Source organism: Pantherophis guttatus, chromosome 2 (genome assembly GCF_059756535.1).
Source record: "Pantherophis guttatus breed Tessera chromosome 2, ASM5975653v1, whole genome shotgun sequence".
Lineage (NCBI taxonomy): Eukaryota > Metazoa > Chordata > Lepidosauria > Squamata > Colubridae > Pantherophis > Pantherophis guttatus.
The window spans coordinates 106,725,916-106,746,270 of record NC_142064.1 but is presented as its reverse complement, the minus strand read 5'-3'; the positions used below and the strand labels follow the sequence as shown (position 1 = coordinate 106,746,270).

The 20,355-nt window shown below is 40.8% G+C and overlaps 1 protein-coding gene across 11 annotated transcripts in view; it reads right to left on the bottom strand.

Moving 5' to 3' along the window:
- The window catches only part of LOC117661898 (uncharacterized), an 86,097-nt gene that overhangs the window by 53,406 nt on the left and 12,336 nt on the right, over positions 1 to 20,355 (bottom strand). For 6 of the 11 annotated variants that reach the window (XM_087888413.1, XM_087888408.1, XM_060690253.2 and 3 more), the window contains exons 4-7: positions 2,339 to 2,479; positions 1,705 to 1,767; positions 734 to 854; positions 434 to 526 (exon numbers count right to left, since the gene is read on the bottom strand). In XM_087888413.1, coding sequence (XP_087744539.1) covers positions 434 to 526; positions 734 to 854; positions 1,705 to 1,767; positions 2,339 to 2,478 — 417 coding nt within the window. In that variant the 5' untranslated portion in view covers position 2,479. Of the gene's footprint in view, positions 1 to 433; positions 527 to 733; positions 855 to 1,704; positions 1,768 to 2,338; positions 2,480 to 5,359; positions 5,433 to 20,355 lie in introns of those variants that run through there. The other 5 variants (XM_087888409.1, XM_087888415.1, XM_087888412.1 and 2 more) reach the window with 2 other exon arrangements.

The window sequence follows — 20,355 nt, the reverse complement described above, 5'->3', positions numbered from 1 at the left end:
AATGATTTAAGAACTTTTTATCAGTCTCCCTCTGTTCGACTTCATTGAATAATATTGATTTTCACTATTATAAAACAGCATTTTCATACATCTGAATACATCTGTATTCTTTATTGCTTTAAAATGAACTTTGAAACATTTCTTCATAAGGGACTTACTTTACTCTCTTGATCATTTTGGATTCCTTTTTCTGCTCCCTTTCTAGTTCTTCAACATCTTGAGATGTAGCAAGAACGATACATGGTATTTCAAATTTCTTGCATTGTATTTTAGTATACAGATATTATAGTATTGATATTAATGCAAGGTACAAAACAACTGATAGTATTAAGGTGCTGTTATACTTTCTTAATATTTCTTTCCTATACCCTCAATATGATATTTGTTTTTCTTTTTAACAACACTGAGCATAAAAAAAGTGAAGTGTGTATACCACTTTAATTTCTTCTTTTAAGCACACTGGAATTCCATCCAAGAGTGAGAGAGGCTGTTTGCTTCTGTAACGAGCTGTGGATTCCTCAGCCATCTAAGCAAAGAGAGATTTGTGAAATAAACCACATAATTATTCTATAGAAATAGTACTTTAAACAAGTAAACTAAAGAATCTCACTCTGAAATCCAAATCAGAGAACTTCAGCACAAGACAGGAGACTCTTTCTCCAACCCCTGTAATAACACAATTTAGAGAATACCTTTTTCAAGAAACAAGTAATACTCCTCTCACTGAACACACCTTGATTATCTCCTCCTCATTCCACTGAGCAATTGCCTGGAGGTTAGGATCAACTTTCCTAACTTCTTTCAGAGCAGCAACAATGTTCTTGGCAACTTGTCGGGGTGTTACCATTCCAGATCTAGTCAACAGTCAAAATGGAAGTTGTTGCATTTCCACTCTATTGTCAGGTTCATGCTGATGTCACTAGTAACCCTGAATGGTAAGATTTCAAGTGCACAGCCCCAAGTTCTTTAAAAGGAATGCTTAGTAAATCAAGGCTTTCTGAGTCCTATACTACTGAATCATTTGTGCTGTAATGAACCAGAATGGTTACGCCATGTAACCATTCAAACCAAACAAAACAGCTATGTTTTCATTCATGCAATATGCTAAGTAAAGCCAATCAATTCACATTATGGCTCAGGTATTCTGGCATTGTTTACTTATGATTCTTAGGATGAGTGAACCATATCAGTTAGCTAGCTCAGTTATTTGGGAATTGAGTGGCTGAGAAATGTGAGAATTAAATTAATTTCGACCAGATATATGTTCTTGAATCAGACTGAGGAAAAACATGATCTTATTCCATCTTATGTGATTATGCATAATAATAATTGATTGGCCCCTATATGAATCACAAAATCATTCCTCACCCCTGGAATGGTATTCCAAAGTAAATTTAAAATCAAGAACCATAGTTTGCCTGAAACATATGAAGCATGGAGATACTGGAAATGATTATTCAATTATGTGCATGAACAAAGATAAAGAAAAACAGTTAACTCCACAACAGAAACAGTCACACCTGCTCATGCTAAAGGTATCTTTATGGAAAATACAAACAATGCTTATATTTCTCCATTTGTTCTGGAATGGAGTGAAAAGTATGAACAAAATTGGTCCCAAGCTACTGTTTTGTCAATCAAGAAAAAGAAAAACCCAAGAACAAACATATTCTTTTTTTTTAAAAAAAGTATTGAATTCCTTACCTATAGCATTTCAAGTAGTCCTGAATCCCTTTAAATCTGAAAGCAGAACTTGCAGAACATGAACTGTGACATAAAAAGGAACAATAAAGATTCATGGATAATCTGAAAAGAGTAAAATGTCAACTGAAAAGTATAAAGGCCCTTTTCTAATCTTCCTTTTAGAAGCAACCATCTAAGATTGGTAATCTTTCATTATTACTCATCCAGTTTGGCTGGATATGGCTCCATTTCTTTCTCAAATGCCACATCCTACTGGTGAGAGCTGTTGTGAAGAGAGGCAGAAGCCCATACTGCTCAATTCCATTTTTCCTATCATTTCCTTGATCATTTCTTTTTCCTAACAAAAAATGATAATCACTAGGAACAACAATGGAAAAAATGTTTTCATTTCCAATTCTGAATTCAAAATATACAATTTGTTCAACATTTAAGACTCCAATCAGGAATTCCAGAGTTCCATTAATTTTAAAACAATAATGCAGTGGAAACAGAAAACTACATATCTCCCTTTATGAATGCTCAATACTTGCTATAATTTGTGGATACATTGCACTCCCACAACTGAAGTTTACAGAGCCATTGCTTTCAAGTGTTTGCAACTATATCTTTCCTACCCCTTAAATTACACACATGCCTTGATTCCATCAAACTCTGGAGAATTGCTGAGACATTTTTTGATTCTGACTTGTGCTCTTTTCTTTCTGAAGCCATCAATGGCACGAAAGTAGGATCTTCAGGAATATCAAGGTAGCGTAGAGCAGTAAAATTGTTCATCCTGGAAAAAGTGCATTATCATTACATTAACTTGAGAAAGTTTTTAAAAATTCAGTCAAGCACTAATTTAAAATTGTTTTCTAATGATAGCTTTTCCCCCCTACCTTAGTGTACTGCCATTTCCGGCAAAGTTTTCCATTAATAAAATTATGCTAAATGTATCCTAAATGCTGTCAAAAAAGTTGCATTACTGGAACTGATCAGATATGCACACCATGGTCTAGAGACAATAGATTTCCTAATATTGTGTCAGCAACTGTGGCCTCAGAAGAAAGTGGTCTGCTATGCAGACAAAAGGCAACTGTACGGTACATTTAGGGAGGACCACCTTGAATCTGAAGGAGCCAGCCACAGTTGCCAGTAAAATGTCAGGAAATCTGTTGTCTAAAGCACAGTTACTAAATCCTGAAACTCAAAACTGCTTAACAAATATCAGCTGTGAAAGCCAGAAGATCAATTTATATACATAACTTCTATGTTTTCCTCTGTGAAGAAATGCAGGAAAAAAGTCAGCCAGAACATATACAGGTAGTCCTTCAACTATATTGGCAATTGGGAGCAGGATTGCCATTGCTAAGCGATGTGCTCATTAATTGCGATTATTACATGACTACATTGCTTAGTGATCATTCAGATGAACCTGGTTGTCATCACAACCCCAAGATATGTGGCTTATTAAGCAGGAAGCAGAGAGAGACACAGGTAAGGAGCAAAGGGGTAGGCTGTGGGGGAAGAATCCCCAGGACACCTGGTGTAGGCCACATGCATATTTGGGGTATAGGAATACAGCATAAACTTGGGGAGACCAGGAAAAGAGGGTGTGGGGCATAGACATGTGAGCATAGGAGGATGGAGAAAGAAGGAACTGCATGCTTCTGAGTGTGCAAGCATAGGGAAGAAGGAGACTGAGGAAAGAGGGTGCCACTTGTCTGTGTGTGAATTGTCAGTGTATAAGAAATTATGAGCTGGAATAGCCATAACAAGTCAGCCAATGGGACAATGGTGGGATTCAAAATTTTTTACCGGTTCTGTGGGTGTGGCTTGGTGAGCGTGGCTTGGTGGGCGGGTCATGTGACTGAGTGGGCATGGCCAACTCACCGACACTCACAGCATGATGGGGTGACACCCCCCACAAGCCACACCCACAGAACCAGAGAAAAGGCAGTTCCTGCAGCTTGTCCCTTTAGGGTGTCTTCCTCATCTGCATCGAAGTACTTTAAAGGGACACTAGAGTCCGGCTGCCTTCTGAGCAGCTCTGCTGCAATGCTGTCCTTCCGGCACTGCAGGCCGTTCTCCTGGCCGGGTCTGGCAATGGGGTGCCGCCGCACACACGCACTGACAGGCCTCTTTTTTGGCCTGTGGTTTTCGGTGCAAGAAGCCTCCACTGCCACTGCTGGAGCGGTGGTTGGAGGCTTCTCGCACCGAAAAAGAGGCAGCGGCTGCAGGCTTCTTGTGCCGAAAACTACAGGCCAAAAAAGAGGCCTCAAGTTCTGTCGCTGCAGTCCTCTTCTTCCCGCCGGCTGCACACACTCACAACATTGCCTGCTGGTGCTGTTCGCAGCCAGACCCGGCCAGGAGAATGGCCTGTTGAGCTGGAGGGATGGTGTCGCAGCGGAGCTACTTGAAAGGCAACCAAAAACTACCGGCGGCTGGAGGCTCGCCAACCAAGCCTCATCAGTCCCAAGGTGTGGACAAAGGTGGGCAAGGTGGAGGGTGAGCGGGGTGGGCGGCATGCGGACGGCTCGCGGAAGGCCAGAGCCAGGGAATGGCACATTCCTCAATCCGGCCAAGGCAAACGGCAAGCAGGCGGGGCCTCTGGGGCGAGGCCAGAGAATGGCATGTTTCCCCAACTCAGCCAAAGCAAACAGCAAGCAGGCAGAGAAGCAAGGCCAGAGCCAAGGAATGGCGGGTTCCCTGACCCGGCCAAGGCAAATGGCGAGGAGGTAGAGGGTCTGGGGCCTCAGGGAATGGCGCATCCCTGGGCCCCGACCTGAGGCGAGGGCGAGCGGGCGGCATGCTTACCTTTGGTGAGCAGAGTGGGTGAGGCGCGGAGGCAAGGCGAGGCAATTAGCTGGGCCACATGGAGAAGACAACATATATAGGGTGGCCGGGTGGGGTGGGAGTGGGAGGAGTGGGCAGGGCAGGGCAGGGCGAGCAGGTGGGCGAGTGAGCTGCGGGTGGGCGGGGCCAGCCAGAGGTGGTATTTGCCAGTTCAGCAAACCAGTTAAAATTTCCGCTACCGGTTTGCCTGAACCAGTCTGAATCTGCTTAATATCACCTCTGCAATGGGAACTGTTTGATGACTAAGAAACAGAATCTGTTGTGAGCCATGAGAAACTGCTAGAAGCCTGGTCATGGCTTAGCTTAACTGGTCTGTATATAAGAGTAGCTTCAGTGATTCTGTGATTCTGTGACTTCTGTGCTTCTGTGATTTCTGGATTCTAGCTTCTTGTCCTTGTACTTGCTATCACGTTTCAAGAGTTGCATGGGTATTGTATAAATGCACCGTGTTTTATATTATTGTATATAAACAAGTTTCTTCTATAAATGAATCCTTCTGAATTATTTACTTGTGTGCTGGTTGGATCCCTGCAAACTCTGACAGGTTTTGGGCCCAGAACACACGAAGCACACAGTAAGACTGAACTGTAATTAAGCTGAAGGACAGGCTGTGTTATAAGAAAAAGAGAACAAGGCTGAGAAGGCTTGCAGGATGGCTGTTGAGTTCAAGGAGAGCTCTCTGCCTCGATTGGGACAGAAGAATTATATTATTTGGGCTGCAAAAATGGAATGCTTCCTGAAGGCTAATGATATTGTTATTAATTCACCCCAGGCACCATTAGCAGCAGCAGATCAAAAGGCAGCATAAGAAGATACTGACCTACATAATCTTAACTTTAGAAGATGAACAATTCTTGAATATAGCTGATTTAAAAACTGTAAAGGTGGTTTGGCTGAAATTGAGAAGTGTGCATGTGAGTGCATCAGCATGAAATATTGTGCAATTATCGAGACAATTATACAGAGCCCGGCTACCACAAGAGAGTGTAGAGAAGCATTTGCTACACATGCAGACTTTATTTATTGAGTTGGAACAGCGTGGAATGCAGATTCCTGAATCTCAGAAGGTGCTGTTGGTGTTAAATTGTCTTGATAAAATGTGGGACATTGTTTCAGCCGTTTTTGAGTGCAAACCACAATGAAAGCCCTTAAAGCCTGTTTGATTTCTAAAGAAAACAAACACCATTTTAGAAGAAGCCATGAGGAGAAATTCCTTAGGTGGGGGCCCAAGGAGCAGAGAGAGAAACAGACAGGATGTCTGCAAAGACCAGAGTAATAGAAGAGATCAGATTACAGCCCAGCTAAGATTTTCTAAGAAGAAAGAAACAGAACAGCAACAACAGTAGTGTTTCATCTGTGGTGGTAAGACCAGTGGTGGGATTCAGCCGGTCCTGTCCAGTTCGCCCAAACTGGTAACATTGCACACCCGGCCACGCCCTTTGCCCCTCCCAGCCACGCCAGCACTTCTTGTAGCACTGAGCTGCTTGCCTTTTTAAATCCAGCACTGCTGCTGAGCCCAAGCAGTCTTGAAATCTAAGAGCGCTGGATTTCAAAATAAAAGCCAAGGAGCTCAGTGCTACAAGGAGAAGAAGTTCCAGGAACCCACAGTTGCTGGAGCTGAACAGCCAGGCTTTAAAGCATTTTAAAGTAGCCTGGAGCAAGAATCCCTCCCTCTCTCACCCCACCCCACCCCATCTGCGACTATCCCATTTGGAAGATATTGAGTTTTGCTTTTGCTGACTACCTCCTCCATGTTTCCTAAATGAGGTAGATCGAGTGGCTGTTGGGTTTGGATGTGAAATTAAGCCTCCTTCCTATTGAAGGGAAACAATAATAAGGATATAATAAATAATACTAGAATATGATATACTGGTATACTAGATTCTGTAACCATTAGGTTCCTGTAATACATATATGCCTTTGTATTTGTATCACATATATTATTCCTTTCTATTTGTATCTCCTGTTACAAACATATTGTCATTAAGCCTTTGAAATGTATCTGGTATTTGTCAAACGTATGTCCCTGCCATTTGACCTGAACTCATATCAATCTCTTTCTCTGCCATCTAAAAGCACGGTACGTATCTCAGTTGAAACCACAGCCATCAATAAAGGGATAATTTACACCTCAGTCCTAATTTATGCTTGATCTGGATAAAATCTGGTCTTCCAGAGACAGGGGCTAAGTAGCCAATTAAGTAAACAAAGAAATGCTTAAGGTAAGACTAATTGGAAGTTTAGATTCCTTTGCAGGGCAACAAGGAATACACAAACCTAAATTAGGAGGCCAGAATTGGATACTAAGCTGACGTCTCTGAGGGTATAAAAGGACGCCATACCTTCCCCAAGGTGTGGCTATTTCCTCGCATGCATTGTATCTGTATGTTCTGGATATAGTTCCATCCAGTATTTTGGTTTTGGCCATAAATAAAATCTGGTTTTTTTGCAAGCCTCGTCTTGAGTCTCTCTCTCTTTGGCATTCTGGTGACTCAAGTGTATTTTGGGACCTTACATTTCTGGTGCCCGAACAGGGACTTGAAGGCAAAGTTTCTTCGAGGTGGCTGCATTCAGCTTCCCACAAATTGAGCCGCTTTGAGGCTTGGTGGCCTTCATTATAGGCAGACGGAAGAAACCAGCTTGGACCAGTACCGAAGTCAAGAGCGCTCCTGGAAAAATTTATCCAGTGATTTTGATCTGGTCATTTGCTGGCAGGCTCCGATCCTGCCTGCCCTGAACACCTAACGAAGAGGCTTGCACTGTGGGGGGTTATGGAACTCAGCTCTTCTGGGTGAGTATATTTTTTTTTTCTCTTGGGAAGGGGAGTGTTGCTTTGTGAGTGAGTGAATGAGACGAGGGAAATTCCTCAGAGGTTTGCCCTCAAAGCGATGTGCGGAGATCCAATCTGCGTTTCTGATTATCCGAGAGGAGATCAGCCAGAGACTATCGCTTTGAAAGGAGTGTGACTGTTGGAATAAGAATCTGTAGTGCAGGAGAGGGCTCTGACCAAACTTCGGACCTGCAGGGAAGGTCTGGGAAATCTCTTAGGGAAAAAGAGAGGGTTTGGTTAGGCTTCACTCCGATGGAAAGGTGTGGGAAATCTCCTCAGGAAGAAAGAGAGTATTGTCAGGCTTCGAGCTGACAGAAAGGAATCCCCTGGGAAAAATGGGCAACCATGCTGGTAGCCTGTTTGGAACAAATAACCTAGTAACAAGAATTGGGCCGTGTTCTCCATTTGGCTATGTTAGCCCACTGGAACACGTTACAAACAAGCTCCAAGTTAGAATGAGAACATAAGGGTATAAAAGGATGCCATACCTTCCCCAAGGTGTGGCTATTTCCTCGCATGCATTGTATCTGTATGTTCTGGTTATAGTTCCACCCAGTATTTTGTTTTTGGCCATAAATAAAATCTGGTTTTTTTGCAAGCCTTGTCTTGAGTCTCTCTCTCTTTGGCATTCTGGTGACTCAAGTGTATTTTGGGACCTTACACTATAAAATCCATTCAGAAAACACAAAGGAGCAGATATGGTTTAATTCTGCTTCAGCCCAGATTGCAGGAGAGAAAGTAGTTTAAAATTATTATTTAATTGACTAATTCATTCGAAATTGCTGTGTTATGGCTTTTCTTTTGATGTAGTGCTTGTGATGGGGCTATAAACAGGTAATACTCAGCCTTAAAATTATGTTATGGAGGTAGAAAGGCAATTAGATTTGCTAGCCTTCCTAGGTATGATTTTCAGTAGTCAGTCTCTGCTGTTTTACCCTAGTAATATAATTAAACCAAATACCTATCTCTAAATTTAAGACAGCACTAACCCTAGAACATTTTAATGGACTAGGAACAGCCATCCTAGAAGAGATATTCAGGGGGAAAAAACTTTCACTCTTTAACAGATTAAAGTTGTGTCCTTGTGTAAAGGGGCAGTTTATATTACATTTTGATAGATTAATCCACCAGTGGAAAATAGGTAACATCCATTTGAGGTCAATTCATGCATTTAGTGAGGAGGAGGAGGCAATATTATATCAGACCCTCCCAAAATGGTACAAGGGGCAATCCAGTAGAAGTGCCTTGATGGTTCTGTCCAAGCAGAGACACGAGCGTGGTAAATATGGAATCTTATTAAATCAATTCATACAGAGATACAATGCTCAGTATCTTTAAAGTTGGTAATTCTTTCATGTTACTGACTTGGGAGTAATCAAATGATCAGGTTTCATGCTGCCTGGGGAATTTTGGGAATTGAAGTCCACATGTCTTGAAGTTGCTAAGCTTGAAAAACATTCAGAAGTACAACAACTTCTTGTGAGCCTGGGTTATTCTCTGATTATTTTTTTTTTTATTTGATTTATATGCCGCCCTTCTCCGGAGACTCAAGGCGTCTTACAGTGCATTTGGGAATAAGGAAATTATCCTATTGTGCCTGGTGCAAAGATGCAGCTGAAATCTAGTTAGATGCTAATTGGAAAGTTAAAGCCTCAGATACAGATAGTCCTTGACTTACAATCATTTGTTTAGCCTCCATTCAAAGTTACAACAGCACTGAAAAAAGTGACTTATGATTGATCCTCTCTCTTATGAATCAGGGGTCATAAGTGAGAGCTACCAGTTTGCTTGTGGGTGTGCGTGGGTGTGCTCACTCACGTGCGTGACACTTCTGTGCATGCGCAGAAGTGTCCGGGTGGGTGGGTGGAGCCTCCCGCTGCCACTACTGGTTCACCCGATCTGGGGCAAACCGGTAGCAACCCACCACTGTTATAACTGTTGCAGCATCTCCATGGTCACGTATTCAAAATTCTGTCACTTGGCAACCAGCATGTATTTACGATGGTTGCAGCATCCTGGGGTCACGTGATTGCTATTTGCAACCTTCCCAGCTGACTTCTGACAAGCAAAGTCAACAGGGGAAGCCAGATTCACTTAACAACTGCATGATTCACTTAACTGCAGGGATAGCTTAGCAACGATGGGAAAAAGTGTTGTAAAATCGTGTGTGGCTCACTTAACAACTTGTCTGCCTTGTTTAGTAATGGAAATTATGGTCCCAATCTTGGTCATAGGTTGAGGCCTACCTGTCATTTAGACATTTAACACCCTCCTTTGGGATGCCTGGATAATTTATGGTTCACCAAAACCTCCAATTACTTTTGTTATTCAAGCATAGTAAGAAAATATTTACATGTAGTTTGCTGAGGATTACCAGATTAGCAGCAAAGGCAGAAACCAAATGTTTGCAACATTTCTGATGATAAGATTTTGAAGTAGTTCCATCAGGTTTAGTCACTGTCAGGACAGGAAAAGACACAAATTTTCTTTGGCTGTTCATTTCAGTGTTTACATATAATTTTCCTTTCCTGAAGGCCAACTCTATCAAATGCACCCTCACCAGACATATATAATGGTTTTTCTGGCTTTATGGTCTCTGGTTAACAGAGGTGGTGTTCAGCAGGTTCTGACCACCTGCTGGAGAACCGGTAGCGGAAATTTTGAGTAGTTCAGAGAACTGGTAAATACCACCTCTGACTGGCCCCGCCCCCATCTATTCTCTGCCTCCTGAGTCCCAACCGATCGGGAGGAAATGGAGATTTTGCTGTAACCTTCCCCTGGAGTGGGGAGGTAATGGAGATTTTACAGTATCCTTCTCCTGGAGTGGGGTGGGAATGGAGATTTTAAAGTATCCTTCCTCTGCCACACTCACCAAGCCACGCCCACAGAACCAGTAGTAAAAATGTTTGAATCCCACCACTGGTGGTTAATGAGGGTAAAATGATTTCGAACAGAAGTTGCTCTGCTACTTCCAAACTAAATGATGGTTAATAAAGCCTCTGAATAGTTAAGGCAGGCAGCCTTTTTGTCACCAAGCATGGAGAAATATATATGCAATTAATAATAATAATAATTTATTAAATTTGTATGCTACTTGACTCCAGCAACTCAAGAAAATCTGTTTCGTCTAAGGCCATGACCACCCAGCACACCCACTCAGTCACATGACCAAGCAAGTCATGCCCACAGTCACATATCTGCCAAGCCAAGCCAAGCCATGCCCACCAAGCCACGCCCACAGAACTGGTAGTAAAAAAAAATTGAATTCCACCACTAGGTAAGACTCAATTAAAGAAACATTGTTTGCAAGGAAGAAAAACAACAGATGGACAAGCTGCTGTTACAAAAGTTAGCTATTTTAATAGCAGAGACAAATGGTTAGTAGACAATGGGGCAAGTCAAACAATTGTTAATAATTCTAAATAGTTTTTCAGAATGGATCCAGCTCCATTCTGAATCATCCAGAAGAGATGCAATAGCCTTAGCAAATGGCCAGAAAGCTAAAGTCACAGGAAAAGGCAGTGTGCTGATTTCACGTCCGGAGGAAAAGTTTAGTAACATATTATGTGTGCCTGAAATGGAGCATGATTTACTGAGTGTCTCTAGTCTAGACAAACAAGGTCTAGACAAACAATATTTGCAAATGGGAGATGTCTCATAAAAAGAAATGGGAGTGTATGCGCACAGGCCATAAAACAGGATAATCTTTATGTGTTGCAGGGACAAAAGGTTCAATGTGCCCAAACATTTGGATATGTGGCACAACATGATTCATGTGTTCATCTCTTGCATAGAAACCTTGGCCATGTCAGCTTCAGAAATTTGCAAAATATGCAACAGTTTGGAGAAAGGTTAAACTTAAAAGGGTGTAAGGCATGCTTGGACTGTGCAGTATATAAATCATCAAAGTCCAAAGCATTCCCAGTAAGCAGGAGTAGCACAAGGTAGACAACAAAAGCACTGGACCTGGTACATGCAGATTTGGTTGGGCCCCTATGCAAGCCAGTTTGGGAGGAGCAAAGTATGTGCTGGTCATTGTAGATGACTACAGCAGATTTGGTTTCTGCTATTTACTTGAAGAGTAGAGGTGCTACAGAAATTTAAGCAATGGGTAAGCTCTGTAGAAAGGAGATATAAACAACAGGTATGTCAGCTGCAAACTGACAAGAGGTTCAGAATTCATGTCAGTAAGTTTTCAGCAGTGGTTGGGACAGTTAGGAATAAACACAGACGCACAAATCCGTACACAGCAGCTGAAAATAGTATATCTGAGAGGCGGAATGGTGTCTTATAAACAATGAAGGACTCATTGCTGGAGGATTCTGGTCTGAGCAGATCATATTGGGGTGAAGCCATGTTGACTAATTATTTAATCAATAGGCTGTGGAGTTCCTCTATTAATGATACTCCCTATGCAGTGTTATATGGGACAAAGCCATCTCTGCCACATTTAAGGGTGTTTGGAAGCAAAGCATGGGTGCAAATTCCAAAAGCAATCAAGATAAAAGGTCAACCAAAGGCTAGAAAGCTCAGGTTTACGGGCTATGATCCTGACTCAAACAGCTATCGCTTTAAGATGGGAGCTAAAGAATAGTGATTTCCAGGTCTGCTAGGTTTGCAGAGCAAAATTGGAACAGAATTGATGCAAATTTCTGGAATGATCCACTTAGTGACAGTAACTCACTTACTGATGGTGTCAGCGTTCAGGGAGGAGAAACTGAAAAAGAACAAGAAAAGGAGTCAGGAGAAGATGATGACTCAGATAAAGGCAAGAAAGGGTTGAAACACAAAAGCAGTCAATGCTACGCAGGTCAGAATGATGGAACAAAGGGAATTCACCTGAGAGGTATTCTGCTAGTGAACTAAAGGTATGTAATGTGTGGTATGAGCCAAGGAACTATAAGGAAGTATTGACATTACCCAAAATTGAACAAGTAAAGTGGAAAGAAGCCATGGACAAAGAAATGAAATCCATGGGTGATCGTAAAATGTTCACATCTATGATTCTGCAACAAGATTGGAAAGCCATAGGATGTAAGTGGATGTACAAAAAGGAAGTACTATCCAACAATGAAGTAAGCATCTTAAGTCACTTTACTGCCGCACCAACGCAATTGCATTGGATGGGTGTAAAAAGGATTCTCAGGTATTTGAAGGGAACTGTGAATTTGGGTCTTCAAATACAGGTCTCTGAAGAATTGAAGTTGAAATGTTATGTTGACAGTGATTATGCCAATGATGTAAAAACCAGAAAGTCCAATTCTGGGATTGTGGTATTATTTGGAGGGGCTTTAATTGGTTGGAAGTCCAGAAAACAAACAACTGTAGCCATTTCTACAGCAGAGGCAGAATTTATTGCTCTACCTGAACTTTGTTTAGAGGTAACTTGATACGTACAGCTGTTAAAGGATTTAAATGTAAATGTAAATGAAGCTGTAATGGTGTTGGAGGATAATGCTGCTTGCATTAAAATGGCAACAAGTGACACAGTAAAAAATAGAAGCAAGCATGTGGATATTCAATATTGTAATGTAAGAGAAGCCATCAAATATAAATTGATTAGCTTGCTTCACTATTCTTCAGAAGACAATTTGGCAGATATGATCAAGCTATTGAGTGGAGTGTACATGGGAAGTGTCAGATGTAAATGCCTTATTCTCCAATGTGTAAATAATGTATATATGGAACATCAGAGGTTAACTTATTCTTTGGACTTTAATGTATTCATAACTTACCACTCCCATTCCTAGCTCCACCCCTTGTATATATAAGGAGCCACCCTCACCATTCTCGTCGCTTCTACCTTGAATATTCAGTGAATATAGAATGCCTATCATAATTAAAAAGAAATATATTTAAAGCTCTAACTCCTATTATCTTTATTGAGTCTGATCCTGAAAATATTGCAACAAGCTGGTAGCAGAGGATGGTTAATTGACTCAATAAGTAATTAAAAATGTCCAAGAAAGATAGGCCCAACACCAGGGCCTACAGCAAAGAAATAGAAACTGATCAAGAGATGATCAACGAATCCACCAATGCGATTTCGAGAGAATCCGAAGAATACACCACTGAAGAAGAAGAACTAATGAGTGAAAATAATGACCAGAAAGAAATCGAAATAGAAAATAACGAACTCAGGTCAGAGATATTAAAGATACTAAAAAGCCAAAAGAATGATGAAAGTCTCATCGCGGACCTCCAGGAGATGCTGAAGAACAGCGGAGCAGCGAGAGAGAAAAACGTCATTAAAGAAAAACCCAAAGATCAAAAAACCGTAAGTGAGATGACTACTGAGAAAATAGTTGTTAAAAAGAAAAGATGTGATCCCGCGCGAAATTTTGAATGGCAGCCATCTTGGTTTCAACGAACTTCAAAAGAGAATGGAGCAGAGCCAATCAAAACGCTCAGTTCAAAATTTCTGGCGCGAAAAACACTATCAGACGAAGAAAGTGAGAAAGAAGTCTCAAACTCTTCAGATGATCCAAAATCAGAAAGTGAAGACGATTTAACAAAATCTCAAGTAAAATCAGCAATGAAAACGCTTTTTGCTGCTTTTGGGCCAAGACTGAAAATTACCAAGACATCTACGAAGAAGCAAGAAATCAAACCGGCGACTCAAGACCTGCACGCTCCCATCCTGACTTCGAAAGCGACGACGCCCGAGCCCAGAGAGCCATGCCGATTCCGCCCTACACCACAGACAAAATCGAATACCAACGCACACAAAAAGAAGAAAAGAACCGTCGCCACCACCAGAACCCCAAAAATCGAGCCAGAGACCGACTCATCTGAGGAGGAGCGGATCGAGAGAGCTGAAAGGGAGAGAACCTTCCACGACGCCACCAAAGAAGAAATGAGCAACGCGCATGTGCGAAACTACGTAGACGACCCAGAAGGACTTGAACTGGCCAGAGAACCGCGCAGACTCATTGCAAGCATCCCAATGCCGTTCTGTAATTTCCTGCACTTGAGAGATCACGGACTGCCCCAGGTTGTAAGTAATGGACAGAATAATGTAGGTAACTTACCCAGTGACTTCCCAAAACTTAGAATTGATGGCATTAATTTACAAGAGTGGTATCAACAGCTTCAGGTTATTTTCATGAAAGAAAATTTACTATTCTTTATAACTAGCCCTCCAAGAAGACCTTGGACTTTAAAAATAGATTGTTTACATCATAGAGCATTTTTCATAATAATATCTAGCGTGTCTCCTGCAATGTATCATAGCATCAAACCAAACCTAACTGTATCAGAAATAATTCAATGCATGTTTAATCTATTTCACAGCGATAGCGTAGCTACAACCACAAGAATGTCTAAGGATTTCTTTTCCTCTAGAGTAAAACCAGGGGTTTCTATAAGTGAGCATTTGATAAATCTAAACAAAATAAGAGCTGAGCTACAATTGAGGGGGGAAGTGATTTCAGATCAAACAATGAAAAGTGTTATTATCAATTCACTTGATCCATCATGGGATAGCTTTATGTCACACTTAGATACCATTAATTTGGGATATTTATCCATAGAAAGTCTATCTAACAAATTGATAGCAGAAGACAATTCAAGAAAAAATCGATCCAGTAACCAAACAGACCACAAACCTTTTAGGAAAGTAGTCTTTCAAGATAAACATAATGAGGCCTTTAGATGCTACAATTGTGGATCCAGGGAACATAGTAGAAGAGACTGCCCCAAAGTCTCAAGAGAGAGACATAGACCAGAATATAGGAGCAAATATAATTACAGACAATCTTCCACAGATAGACACAAATATAGAAGTCCACCAAATTACAAAGAAGGTAGAAGGGGTAGAGAAAATTCAAAAGAGAGGAAATCTGGGTCACTGAATGGGCTAAATAAACAAGACAGCACCAGAACACAGCAGGATGAGAATAACAATTGGCTTATTGATTCTGGTGCAACAAATCACACCACCAACAACAAAAGTATATTATCTTCATTTATAGAAGATAAGTTTGTGATAAAGGTAGCTAATCAAGAAAAGGTTCAAGTACTAGGCAAAGGAAATGTGACCTTGCCTGGTCTAGGGAAAATAGAGGGGGTATTATTAATCCCAGAAATACCTCACAACATACTAAGTGCCATAAAATTAAGCAGAGAATCTGATATCAATATAGTTTTCTCAAAGGGGAAAGCAACTATAGAAAAGAACAAAACAAATGTAGGTACTGTAATGATAAAAGGAGGTCTACCCTATCTGATAACTAAAGAAAGATGTTTACATAACATTGATTCAAATATGGAAGATTGTATTGAAGCAGATGATGAAAATGTCAGTAACAGTGACAATGATGAGTGTAGAATAACTCATGATCACAAAAATACATACAAGGAAAAGAAACCAAAAATAGGTAAACCAATTCATGATGAGTGTGCTCACATCTTACACAGGAAGTTAGGACATGCAAGCTTTCCTGTAGTACAAAAAATGACTGAACACGCAGAAGGTGTCAAAATAAAAAATTGTGAAAATTATTTGGAATGCTCAGTATGTAAGTCCACCAAACTAAAAACCAGTCCCAGACCAAAAAAATCTAACAGATCAACTAACAATATTTTTGATTTGGTACATATGGACTTAGTTGGTCCATTAAGTCCCTCAATTACCTATAGAAAACGTTACTTCCTAACAATAGTGGATGACTACAGCCGATATGGTTTTGTTTACACATTAAAGCACAAGGATGAAACATTTCAGAAATTTAAGGAATTCTACAAACGTATAGAAACACAACATAATATCAGAATAAAGCAAATTATGACAGATAGGGGATGTGAGTTCATGTCTAAAGAATTCTCCCAATGGTTAAAGGATAGAGGAATGTTACATTTCACGTCCAATCCTTTTTCTGCATTTCAAAATGGAGTTGCAGAGAGGAAAAATTCCACACTACAAACCATGATTAGGTGCACATTAGAGGATGCTGGTTTAGGCAAACAATTTTGGTCAGAGGCATTACATTATTCGAATTACACTCAAAATAGAACCTGGTCCAGTATTGTGAATAAGACACCATATGAGGTGATGTACAATAGAAAACCCAAATTATCACACATGCACATATTTGGAGTCACTGCAGACGTACACATACCTAAACAATTGAGGAGAAAGGGAGAAAACGTATCCAGGAGATTAAGATTCATGGGATACGAAACTGGAACCAAAGGGTACAGATTTATTGATAGTAATAACAAATTTATAGTATCCAGAACAGCTGTGTTCCATGAACAGGCCAATTGGTCAAAATTGCACCTTAATGAAATATTTCCTAATAAATGTAAAGATACGATATCTTGCGAGGAAGGAACAACAGAAAATCAAAATATTAACAAAAGTAAGAACAAAACCAAAACTTGGACTAATAGTCAGCATAAAATAAAGACAGACACATTAACAAAAAAGGAAGCTAGATATTTGCATGATAACCATAGCAAGCCTGAAAGAACTATTAGAAACAATAGAAACCAAATACCAAATAAATACAAAGATTACATAATGCATATGAATGGAGAACAAATAACACCTAATACATATGAAGAAGTATTGAAACTTCCACATGAAGAAAGAGAAAAATGGGAACTAGCTATGGAAAAAGAGATGGAAAGTTTACAAGGATTAAATGTATTCACACCTGCGATCGCACCTAAGGATAAAACAATTATAGGTACCAGGTGGATTTATAAAATTAAGAACTTAGAAGGAGGCAATACCTTATACAAGGCTAGACTAGTTGCACAAGGCTATGCACAAAAATATCCAGAAGACTATACTGATACATATTCACCCACAGTGAGAACAGAGAGTGTCAAAACAGCCCTTGTAGTAGCATCTGCACTCAATCTGGACATATTCCAATATGACATACAGACCGCATACTTACATGCAAAATTAGATAAGGAAATATATGTAAGAGCACCACACAGTCAATACACTAATAAGAACGAAATTTGGTTATTAAATAAGAGTCTGTACGGATTAAAGCAATCCGGCAAAAGATGGTACGATTGCTTGGTAAAAGTACTTAAGACCATGGATTTCAACGCCACCACTGCTGATAACTGTTTCTTTGTAAAAAAGAGTAATGATCATATTGAATTTGTATTAATTTACGTGGACGATATTTTATACATTGGAAAGCATAAAGAGAGCAGGGAAATCTTTGTAAATAAGTTAAATGAACACTTCTCACTGAAATCTCTGGGTAAAGTGAATAAATACCTTGGTGTGCAAATTAACAAAACTAAAAGGGGATTCAAACTTACACAGAAAGATAAAATCATCGAACTCCTAAACAAATGTAACTTAAATAATGCTAAAACCTGTGACACCCCTATGCAAACTGATTTTCTTAGAAACACTGATGAATCTTCCCCTGAGTTTAAAGACAACACATTTTACAGATCAGTTATAGGTTCACTCCTTTATATATCTAATTGGACTAGGCCAGATATTGCATTACCTCTCAATCTATTGTCAAGATATGTTAGTAAACCAACCTTGTATCATTGGGAAGCTGTCAAAAGAATTCTAAGATATCTGAAGGGTACATTAGATTTTTGTTTAATGTTGGAACCCAATAATGACAGAGAACCAAAAATTACTTGTTATGCTGATGCAGATTGGGCTGGTGATACATCATGCAGAAAGAGTACTTCTGGTTATGTTTTTCTATTGAATGATTGTCCAGTTTACTGGTATACTGGTAAACAAGAACTAGTAGCCACTTCTACTACAGAAGCGGAATATGTTTGTTTGTCCAAGGCTGCAAATAACCTTGTATGGTTCAATGATCTGATCACTGATGTTTGGAGGAAACCCACCTTACCATTTATTATGCATGAAGACAATAAAGCGGCCATTGAAATATCCAGATCCGATGCAATTGGACAAAGGTCCAGGCATATTGATATAAAGTTTAAGCATGTGAGACAACTGTCTCAAGACGGATTCATTAAAGCAATACATTGCGATACTTCTGAACAATTAGCTGACATATTAACAAAACCCTTACCTTCTAAACAACACAAATATTTAACTTCTAAATTATATGTATTATATTGTCCTGAATCAGAATGTAATTGGTGTTGTGTAACGAACCGACATTTAGAGGGGGATTTGTCAGATGTAAATGCCTTATTCTCCAATGTGTAAATAATGTATATATGGAACATCAGAGGTTAACTTATTCTTTGGACTTTAATGTATTCATAACTTACCACTCCCATTCCTAGCTCCACCCCTTGTATATATAAGGAGCCACCCTCACCATTCTCGTCGCTTCTACCTTGAATATTCAGTGAATATAGAATGCCTATCATAATTAAAAAGAAATATATTTAAAGCTCTAACTCCTATTATCTTTATTGAGTCTGATCCTGAAAATATTGCAACAGGAAGAATATTACTTCCCATCACTTTAAAGAAAAGACAGAGCAGCACGGAACTGGAGTGGCTTGCGAGAAGAGGGAGGATACAGGTTAATTGGATAATTGAGTGATTGCACTGGATTGGAACTGCTTAAAGAGTGATGGGGAGCACTGAGCGTCAGCTCCAACAAAGTTTCCTTTCTGTAACACTTTAAGGTGATCAGTTAGTACCGATATCAGGATAAACAAACTTGGTTACTGCTTTTGCGTGCTGAGGGGTTTTTTTCCCCCATACTTTACGGAACCTGACAGATTGTTGGAGCTACTCCACGGCTGTGGGTAGCCAGACCATTGAGGTCCTGCAAGAAATGTATGGGGCTGCTGGGTTTCAGGGTCCGGGACCAAATTTAGGCCTAAAGAACCAGTAGTAAATCAGCCCCTGGAATCAAGGCTCTGGTTACGAGAACAGGGACAGATATTCCAGCCAGGCCACAACTCACATGCTTTCGCTGTGGGAAGCCGGGGCATCAGGCAGCAGAGTGTACTACGACGGCCACAAGACCATCACCCAGAACTCCCAGTCTGAAGCAGAGCATCGCTCAGAAATCCATCAAATCACCACTATATGGTGAGAGGGTGGTTGCAGGCATCTGAGGCTCAGCATAGGACCCACACCACCGGCACACGAAGACAGATGTTTGTCCCCAGAGCAAATCACCAAAGGGGAGAGGAATAGGGCACCAGTAAACACCACCATGGAAGTCGGTTACCCTGTGGAATACAAAGACCTGCAAGCGGTCTTCAATAAACAGGAGTGTGACAACCTACCTCAGGGCCACTGACTGTGGGATAGAAATCCTCCCTGTGGCTGTTCTCCTGAAACCTAAAATGTACTCAATGACCCGCCCAGGAGATGAAAGAAATGAGGGCCTATATTGACAAAAATCTAAAGAGGGGGTTTATTCAACCTACCAGGTCCAGGGTGGCAGCTCCTGTCCTGTTCAGGGAATAAAAGGATGGAGGATTTTGCTTATGTGTGAATTTCAGGGGCCTTAATACAGTTTGTGTAGAGCATCCTTATCCCCTGCCACTCATGAACGACATGTTGGCCCAGTTAGAGGAGGGTAGGATTTTCATGAAACTGGGGGTAGCTCGCACGAAGCCATCTACTGATGTAGCCCAGGCAGTTCAGATTGCTCTAGTCCAGCGATTCTCAACCTGGGGGTCGCGACCCCTTTGGGAGTCGAACGGCCATTTCACAGGGATCGCCAAAGCCCTCTCTCGCCCCCCCCCACGCCTTCACTCACCCTCACTCTCTGCCTCTGTTGGATCGCCGTTCGCCGTTCGCTTACCCTTCCCACTCCCAATCTATTGCTGCCTCCAGAGTCCTAGCTGATGGCTAGAGGGAAACAAACCGTTTAAATTCTTGCCGCGGGGCTTCAAAGGGGCACCCTACAGCTGATCAGTGTTAAAAGAAAACAAATGAGAAGACCGGTGCCTGCAAAAATAGAAAAAAACAGCCCCTTTCAGCTTCAGCATAGGTTAATTACCATAAGTTGATTTGATCAGCCTCCGGACTCTCAGCTGATTTG